At 44.9% G+C, this 9,757-nt stretch overlaps 1 protein-coding gene across 3 annotated transcripts; it reads right to left on the bottom strand.

The window, feature by feature from the left end:
* Positions 1–499: 499 nt before the first annotated feature.
* LOC140285014 (NLR family CARD domain-containing protein 3-like) lies at positions 500–9,146 on the bottom strand. Of its 3 annotated transcripts, XM_072379090.1 has the most exons (11): positions 9,057–9,146; positions 8,715–8,752; positions 8,495–8,576; positions 6,143–6,221; positions 5,773–5,980; positions 3,747–5,625; positions 3,489–3,653; positions 2,778–2,963; positions 2,166–2,327; positions 1,334–1,380; positions 500–1,209 (listed from the first exon to the last, which is right to left on the bottom strand). In XM_072379090.1, exons 1-11 carry the CDS (start codon positions 9,122–9,124, stop codon positions 680–682), a joined length of 3,444 nt encoding a protein of 1,147 aa, XP_072235191.1. In that variant the 5' UTR covers positions 9,125–9,146; the 3' UTR covers positions 500–679. The 3 variants fall into 3 exon arrangements, with proteins under 3 accessions (XP_072235191.1, XP_072235208.1, XP_072235210.1); XM_072379107.1 differs by lacking the exon at positions 8,715–8,752 and having other exon boundaries at positions 8,495–8,602; XM_072379109.1 differs by lacking the exon at positions 3,489–3,653.
* Between the last annotated feature and the right edge of the window lie 611 nt (positions 9,147–9,757).

The raw sequence follows: 9,757 nt of genomic DNA on the forward strand, positions 1-9,757 counted from the left end.
ATTAGATATCACTTCCGGTAAGGACATAGAAAATAAAAGCTTCCCAAATAATTCATTGTCAGATAAACAAGCAAACACTCCCAAAGTATCAGATACACTTTTTACTATTTCGGTTTGTTGGTTTCATTTTTATATTAGTAAACTTCTCCAGTGGATCAGTCTAACTGCTGGAACAGAAAATATTACCATATTACAGAAAAGGCCTCTGAGATCCAGGTGTGTTTCCGCCACAGAGTCACTCAGCTGTAAACTAAACTGAACTAAAACTCATCGTTCTGATCATTTCTTACAGTTAAAGTGGTTTTAACGTGTTTTTTCCTGAGTGTTCAGTTGCTGCATCGTTACCCTGAGGCGACATTCAGAATAAATACAGAGAACTCTTCACCTCCTCTTCATCATCCTTCCTTCATCATCCGAGTCCTTATGACTGAGAGCCCTCTTGTAACTTTGTCAGTTATTTGGATCAGTTTTCTCTCTGAGTTGAACTCTGAATGGCAGCTTCCATCTTTAAAGGACTGGAAGAGGAAGAAGTTTCCAAGGAATCATTCAGAAGAGTTTCAACCAGAAAGTGACTGAATCCATGAATCTGAAAAGGTGTTTCTGAGTGAAAGAGACAGACATGTACAGACTGAACTATCTGTTCAACAGTGATTCCCTGACAGGAGGAAACTCTTTGTGCTCAACACAGAGACAACCAGGAACCAGAGGACCTGAACCCAAACCCAGGAAGCAGAGGTTCTTCAGTGAATGTGGTGTTGAAGGTGTGGAGGTGGATCAGTGTGTCAGAGGAGACTCTGTAGAAGGACAGAGTGCCAGCAGGACGGTCCACATACACTGCTGCTCTGTGAGAGAAGGAGGAGGAGGAGGAGGAGATGTCTGTTTGTCTGTAATTGTGCCAGACAGAGTAACGTCCATCACAGAAGCTCAGACTCCAGGACTGATCGTTCCGTCCAAACACACAGTCTCTGTCTCCTCCTTTCCTGCAGATTCTTCTGTAACTCACTGATATATAAACTCTTCCTCTCCACTCGACCTCCCAGAAACAGCGACCAGTCAGAACATTTCTACACAGCAGCTGAGGACAGCCAAATCTGCCTGGATGATCAGGATATGACTGAACCTCCTCCACACATGTCACCTTCCTGTTGTTGTAAGACAGTTTCAGTTTCCTGCTCACTGTGTTTGTGTCGATGGTGAGTCGACAGGAATCTGATGGAGAGAACAAACACAATCCAGCTGCAGTTATTGATCTATCATCTGTTCACTTTGATCAGTGAGGGATGTGACAGTGAAGATGGCTGGATGTCATGAATCAGATGAAGAACACACTTACACTTCCTCAGACCTGGTGTCAGCCATCGTTCTCCAGCAGGCTCCACCCTGAAAGGAGGAAAAGAACTGCTAGATTTTTCAGGACTCCACAACTAGTATCTAGAATGAGCCAGTCACATTCCAGCTTATGCTGGAGGAGTTGTGGAGCACATCCTGCCAATCAGAGCCATTTATTCTGGTTCTGTCCCAAACTAAAGACACTCTGGGGAGAGGTCTTTGATGCTCTTAAAGAGCTTTTCCAGCAGGATATACCTCGGGATCCTGCTGTGGCTCTATTAGGAGTGATGCCTAAAGGACTGAATGGGGGGGCAGAGAAACATCTTTTAAATATATTACTTACAGCAGCACTGAAGTGTGCAACTGTTAGATGGTTGAAACCGCAGCCACAGCCACGTAACCCGGGAGTCCGGCTTTATAGAAAAGAGGAGGGGGATGAGTAAAGTATTTTCTGTTCTATTAAACATACAAAACATACGCACAGCTCCGCAGGAAGAGGTTCTAACCCGGGACAGGAAGTGGGTGGAACTGATGGCGCTAGAAGTGATTTGATTGGTTTTGAGGTGTCTGATATTTACCACCTGTGCAAAGTTGTTTTGGGAAGTGATAAGAAGTCTGAGAACTAGCAGCTGTGTCGGGGAGTCTCGAGCTAAATCAGGACACTGAGAATAACAGACTCCCCAGTTAGTTTGTCCAGAAGAGGCTCAATAGATACGACCATCCGGGCTTCGTGGCTGCTGATGGGAACATGCAACATCTTCAAGGTCACCAAGAAGCGGCAGATTCTACTTAGTGAGAGAAGCACCCACAGTAAGGCAGATTTTAGGGAGTTTTACCTGAGTTTGTGTGGATCCTTCAGTGCGGCCCTCAGCAGCTTCACTCCTGAGGCTCCTGGATGGTTGTAGCTCAGGTCCAGCTCTCTCAGATGGGAGGGGTTGGAGGTCACAGCTTCAGCCAGAGAAGCACAGCCTTCCTCTGTGATCAGACATCCTGACAGGCTGCAGGCACACAGAACAACACTCATGGCAGATGGTACACACTATGCAGTCCATGCTCAGCATGGGTATATGTTGCCATTATAAGTGACAGTTCTGCAGATCAGCCTCTAAAGACTGAAACAATGACACTGAGGAATGGAGCGAGAGTCAAGCTGGGTGTGAATTACGGATTTTGACTCATCTACCAACTTTGGCTGGCTGTTAGATTATTACAGCATCCTAGCTGTGGTGCAAATGAAACCAAAGAAAAATCCCACGAGGGAGCTCCCTAATCCATAAAACCCACAGAGAACCCCTTCAACTGGCTGCTCTGAATGTGTCTGTTGGCTTTCAGCTCCAACAGATCATGAGTATGATTTGACAAAAGACAACAAAAAGATCCTCTTGACAGGTTTTCCGTCGTCTTACAGCCGGTTGGAAACCTGACGAGAGACGGGAATCAATCCTGACCTGAGTGCTTCCAGTCTGCAGTTTGGATTCTTCAGTCCAGCAGACACCTGCTTCACTCCTGAATCCTGCAGGTTGTTGTTACTCAGGTCCAGTTCTGTCAGCCTGGAGGACGGGGAGCTGAGAGCTGAGGACAGAGCTGAGGACAGAGCTGCACATCCTTCATCTGAGAGGTTACAGACACTCAGCCTGAAGAGACAATTACAGAGAAAAAGAACCGCTGCCATCAGAATTAATCACCTCTAATGCTGAATGTGGACTGAAAGGCAGCTTATAGGGAACAGCAGCTTTATAAGCCTGTGATCAGCTTTTAATGCTCTTTTTATTGCTTTTTCAGTTTTTGTAATTAACTTTGTAAATGATTCCATTCAGCATCTCACACACATTTTCCATCTATATGAATCATACAAATACTTACTCCAAATAATACTCCAGGGATCATAAACTTAAATAGATTAAAATTCACAATTATGATGTAGAGATTGTTTTTACATGTCATTACAGCTGAACATATAGCTTCCATCCACAAACCAATTACAGTAATATATAAATAAATGTTCCAGCCACAGTTCATGTGTGTGCTGTGCACACTCGGTCAGAGTGACACAGATCTGGAGACATTTTACTTTGTGGCTTTTAAAACAGATCTGAAGATGTTTTCAGGTTCTTGCATCACAGAGACTGTATGAAGCTGAACCAGCAGAGAAACCTGACCTGAGAGCTTCCAGGTTACAGTGTGGACTCTGCAGTCCATCAGACAGCTGCTTCACTCCTGAGTCGTAGATCCTCAGGTCCAGTTCTGTCAGGCTGGAGGACGGGGAGCTGAGAGCTGAGGACAGAGCTGCACATCCTTTATCTGAGAGGATAATGCTGCTCAGTCTGAGGAGGGAATAATGAGATAAATCTGTGACTTTCTCTCCTATAAAACCAGCAGCAGTATATTCATACACATCCCTCTATCTCTGCACTTACACAGCTTTGTTGGAGGCTTTGACCACTGGCAGCAGCCTCAGAAGAGCCTCCTCTGAAGCAGAGTATTTATTCAGGTCAAACACATCCAGATGTTCTCCTGATGACAGTAAGATGAAGGCCAGAGCTGACCACTGAGCAGGAGACAGATAACGTGTGGAGAGACGTCCTGAACTCAGGGCCTGTTGGATCTCCTCCACCAGAGAACGATCATTCAGTTCATTCAGACAGTGGAACAGATTGATGCTTCTCTCTGCAGACAGATCCTCACTGATCTTCTCCTTGATGTAATTGACCGTTTCCTGATTGGCCTGTGAGCTACTTCCTGCCTGTGAGCTACTTCCTGCCTGTGAGCTACTTCCTGCCTGTGAGCTACTTCCTGCCTGTGAGCTACTTCCTGCCTGTGAGCTACTTCCTGTCTGTGTCAGCAGGCCTCGTAGGAGACTCTGATTGGTCTGCAGGGAAAGACCCAGGAGGAAGCGGAGGAACAGGTCCAGGTGTCCATTTGGACTCTGTAAGGCCTTGTTCACAGCACTCTGGTAGAATAGAGTCTCTTTCAGTGTTTCAGACTCCTGAGACGTTGATTCTTCTCCCATCAGGTTGACTCCAGAGCTGATGAAGGTCAGATGGACATGAAGAGCAGCCAGAAACTCCTGAACACTCAGATGGATGAAGCAGAACACCTTCTCCTGGTACAGCCCTCTCTCCTCTTTAAAGATCTGTGTGAACACTCCTGAGTACACTGAGGCTGCTGAGATATCGATGCCACACTCTGTCAGGTCTGATTCATAGAAGATCAGGTTTCCTTTCTGCAGCTGCTCAAAAGCCAGTTTTCCCAGAGACTCAATCATCTTCCTGCTCTCTGGACTCCAGTGTGGATCTGTCTCAGCTCCTCCATCATACTTGACCTTCTTCACTTTGGCCTGAACCACCAGGAAGTGGATGTACATCTCAGTCAGGGTCTTGGGCAGCTCTCCTCCCTCTCTGGTTTTCAACACATCCTCCAGAACTGTAGCAGTGATCCAGCAGAAGACTGGGATGTGGCACATGATGTGGAGGCTTCCTGATGTCTGGATGTGGGAGATGATCCTGCTGGCCTGCTCCGAATCTCTGAATCTCTTCCTGAAGTACTCCTCCTTCTGTGGGTCAGTGAACCCTCTGACCTCTGTCACCATGCCAACACAGCCAGGAGGGATCTGATTGGCTGCTGCAGGCCGTGTGGTTATCCAGAGGCGAGCCGAGGGAAGCAGGTTCCCCCTGATGAGGTTTGTCAGCAGCACATCCACTGAGGTGGACTCTGTAGCATCAGTCAGGGGCTCCTTGCTGTGGAAGTCCAGAGGAAGTCGACACTCATCCAGACCGTCAAAGATGAACACAACCTGGAACTCTTCAAACCTGCAGATTCCTGCTGCTTTGGTTTCAATAAAGAAGTGATGAACAAGTTCCACCAAGCTGAACTTTTTCTCTTTCAGCACATTCAGCTCTCTGAAAGTGAATGGAAACAGGAGCTGGATGTCCTGGTTGGCTTTGCCTTCAGCCCAGTCCAGAGTGAACTTCTGAGTTAAGACTGTTTTCCCAATGCCAGCCACTCCCTTTGTCATCACTGCTCTGATTGGTTCCTCTCTTCCAGGTGGGAGTTTAAAGATGTCTTCTTGTCTGATGGATGTTTCTGCTCTGCCTGCTTTCCTGGATGCTGCTTCAATCTGTCTGACCTCATGTTCATCATTGACCTCTCCAGTCCCCCCCTCTGTGATGTAGAGCTCTGTGTAGATCTGATTCAGAAGGGTTGGGTTTCCTGCTTTAGGAATCCCCTCAAACACACACTGGAACTTCTTCTTCAGAGCAGATTTAACTTTACGTCCACAAACTGCAGCAGAAAGTTCTGAATGAAGACAAGAAATAACATCAGTAAACAGACATTTCCGCCCTGTAAAGAATGAGTATTTGAACATGTGTTGTTCTGTGAGCTGAGACATCAGTAAATGTGTCATTTATCCAGCAGGTTAAATCTTTAGAGACATCCTCTTACTGCTCTGCAGACGCTCAGCCAGCTCCTCCTGCTTCATTCTCCTCAGGAAGTGAACTGTGATCTTCACTAATGCCTCTCTGCTGCTCCTCTGCTCTTCATCCTCACCCTCCCTCTGACTCTCTAAGCATTCTGGGTAATCTGGACTCAGGACCTTCTGGATCTTCTTCAGCTCCTCCTTCACAAAAGTGAGCATGTTGTCCTCCAGCAGCTGGAACAGAACACTATATGAATGAGCCAATCAGGCTGAAATCATGGAGCCAAACATCAGATTCATGTTGGACACACTGACAATCCGCTGGTCTGCAAAGTGCAGCCTGGAGATGACTGTGAACAGAATAGATGGAAAAGTAGCTGCTGTACATGTACAGACCATAAATATGGAGTCCAGCTGTGTCTGATGCTGCTGGGCAGACTGACCTCTGGGAACCTCTGAGCTCTGCTGGTCCACTCTGTGGAGGAATGATGAAGAATGAGCTCACATTGTGTCTGTCCACACAGAGACAAACACAAGGTAAAGGTCCATGAAGGGATGTGTGGATGTGAACAGTGAATGCAGCCATAAAGCAGCTGATTAACTCTGAAGCTGCACATCAGCAGCATCTGTGTCCCAGAAGATAAGAGCTCAGTGTGTCTCTAACAGTGGGAGGAAGCTGATGTCAGACCGGTCTGTGTTGGTCTGTTTTAAAGTTAATATAAGATTTTAAAATCAGGCATCGACTCGTCGCTCCTCATGGACACACAGCTGGGTTCAGGTTCAGGTTCAGGTCTCTGAAAGCTGCTGATAGGAAAAAAACATTTAAATTTGTTTCATTTAAATTTACATGTTCAGTAAAATTCAGTTTGGATTAAAAAGTAAAAATGTGACATTTATGGTTATAAAATATTAAAGTGTGATATTGAATCAAAGATTAATATCAGACTTGATGCACAGAATTACATCAATGACTGACATACAGATAAAATGATGCATCTGAAATAAATCAGCTGACAAACTCACTGTTTCTCTGATGAAACCAGCTGGTTTACATTCTTTTTTACTCCAGAGATTATTCTCTGCCGTTTAAAACTCTCTCACTCCACTGAAATAAAACCTGCATCCCCGCGTTCCTCGAACCCTTCTGGTTCTTACGGTCCTCAGATTATTTTCCTCGCTCTCACAGTTTTCTCACAGGAGGTCATAGTATCCATTCAGCCATTTCTGCTGGTTCTGCTGGGAGGGAGCTGGTGAAGCTGCAGCTGCTCACACACGATGACATCACTGCGATGACATCACTGCCGTGGCATCACTGCCATGGCATCACTGCGATGACATCACTGCCATGACATCACTATGATGACATCACTGCCGTGACATCACTGCCACATCACTGCGATGACATCACTGCCATGACATCACTGCCATGACATCTCTCTTCTGCTGCAGCCATTTCAACTATGACTCACTTGACTTTTCACCTTCTTTATAGAATATTTTGCTAATTAAGAATCCAGAAAATGCTTTTCTAGTACAAATCAGCAGCTACATTTTCACATATTTCTGCATCGTTTCTCTTCTTCTGCTAAATTTTCACTGTTGGTTTTGCATTTCCCTTCTTTTCTTCTTCTTCTCTTGTTTTTAACCCTTTTACTGCTGAGACTTCTGCATCTTTTCAAACCTTTAACCAGTTCTTACCTACTTGGGCATCTTCAGGCGTCCTCATTACTTCAACTTATTCCAGCCCATTGTCTCTTTCCTCCAGTTTTCTGCCTTCATCCAGCTCCAGCTCCTTTCAGAAATACCTTTCAACTCTTTAATCAAGTCTTCACTTCTTCCAACAGCTTGGAATCATTCCGCTGTTTTCTTTTAACATTCAAAGTCCTTCAACCATTCAGTTCCTTCAGATGTTTTTTACTAAAGTTGAACTGTTTTCTGCTGCTTTGGCATCTTCAGGCGTCTTCATAACTTCCATCTTGAAGTAAAATGTGAGCCCATTTCCTTCCAGTCCATTGTTCAGATCAGCTGCTTTGCATTAAACCAGTTTTCTTTCTTCTCTGTTTCCCATTTAACATCAGTGTTCTGGTGATCCATTTAACCTTTGACCTTTCTCATGAGAACTGTTCATCTCTGTGGTGAAATAGTCTTCTAACTCTCAGAATGACTCAGCAACATTTCAAGACTTTTACCTTTAAATCCTTTTGTTGTTTTTAACCCTTCAGCTTTTCTTTGCTGACACTTCTGCCTTTTCCAATCAGCTTCAAATCGTTTAATTTCTTTTTCAACTTCAAATTCCTTCAACCAAAGCCTTAGCAACAGTTTTACTGCTAAAATGTTCACTATTTTAGCTTTTTTAGCATGGTCAGCTAACCCCATGCAGCTCATAAGCATTCTCACTGCTGTTTGGCAGGAACAGTTCTAAATAAATCTGTCTGTCCTCCTCCATCCAGCAACACCTGCCACCTGAGTGGAAGTTCCTGCCGACACTGTTAGAGCCAAAGCCCAAAGGTGCCACCTGCTGGACCAGCTGCTGTCCTGCAGACACTCAGAAACACCTCCTCCAGCAGCCGTTCTTTCCTCTTTGACTGCTGTGTTTGTGGGAAACCTCCAACACACACCGCTTCACATATGAACATAGAAATGGATGTGAAACAGAGCTGAGCTCACATTAAACACATGCTGGAATAAAAGCTGTTCAGACCGACTCTGCTACATTTTACTCTGTGACAACATTTACACTCAGCTCACCTCTGAGAGGACGGATGTTGGTCTGATTTGAAGTCAATAGGAAGATCCTTTGAGTTGTCGCTCTTAAAGGACACACAGCTGGGTCCAGGTTCTGGTCTCTGGTGGATCCTGATGGGAAAACAAAGCTTTTAAGCCTGCATGCATGATATACTTAATTACCTTTAAATCAAATAACTGATGTTAACTTACTCTGCTTTTGAGGCTTGTAATTTGGGTTCAGGTCCAGGTTCTGGTTCAGGTTCTGGTCCAGGCTGGTTCCTGTGAATAAAGGTGGTTTGGTGAGGTGAGCTCTGACATGGAGAAGAGTCGTGGACAGTTAGAGACGGTGGTCTCACCTCTTAGAGGATGGATGTTGGTCTGATTTGAAAGTTATCTCAAGACCCTTTGACTGGTCGCTCTTAAAGGACACACAGCTGGGTTCTGGTCCTGGTTCAGGCTCATTTTCAGGTCCAGGTCCAGGTTCTGGTTCAGGTCCAGGCTGGTTCCTGTGAATAAAGGTGGTTTGGTGATGTGAGCTCTGACGTGGAGAAGAGTCGTGGACAGTTAGAGACGGTGGTCTCACCTCTGAGCTTTGCTCCGGCTCTCATGTTCCCCACACAGAGTGGTTTTAGTGTCCTCACACTGATCCATGCTGCTGGATTCACATCAGCTCACACACTTCCTGCCTTCAGCTGCAGAGGAAACAGTCAAAGAGTAAAAAATCTCTTCAATAATTTGTCCAACTAAATCACAACTTTTTTGATTTGGGAATTTTTAAAAGGAATTTTAATCTACTTTTCCTCATGAATTAATAATTACATTCTCAAAACTCACATTTTCTTCAGTAACTTCTGTCACCGTCAGACATTTGTTCATCATTAGAATGTTTTACAAGTAAACGCATCATTTGATTAACTTGTCAAAACCAGCACTGAAGTGAAGTTAGAATGCAGCTGCAGGCTGTGATAATGATGTTAATAAAGAGCAAACTACTGCAACACAAATAAAACTAGAAGACTTTCATTTGGATGCTACTGCAGCATAAACCTCTTTTCAACTTGTCCGTTTGCAAACCCGATTTATGGGAAAGTCGGGAAGCTTTCTGAAGCTTTCTGTTCAGTAAAGGTTCGTACTGAACAGGCAGAAATATTCAGGAAACATCCTCACTCTGAGGCTCCTGAGCGCAGCTGTGTCCAATCATAAAACATAAAAAGATAAAACAGCTGAAGTCCCACCCAGAAACAGACAGATCAGTGATGTGTGAACATCTGTCCTGCCACAGCT

This window comes from Leuresthes tenuis, unplaced genomic scaffold (assembly GCF_036924035.1).
Source record: "Leuresthes tenuis unplaced genomic scaffold, fLeuTen1.0.hap1 SCAF_1, whole genome shotgun sequence".
Taxonomy (NCBI): domain Eukaryota; kingdom Metazoa; phylum Chordata; class Actinopteri; order Atheriniformes; family Atherinopsidae; genus Leuresthes; species Leuresthes tenuis.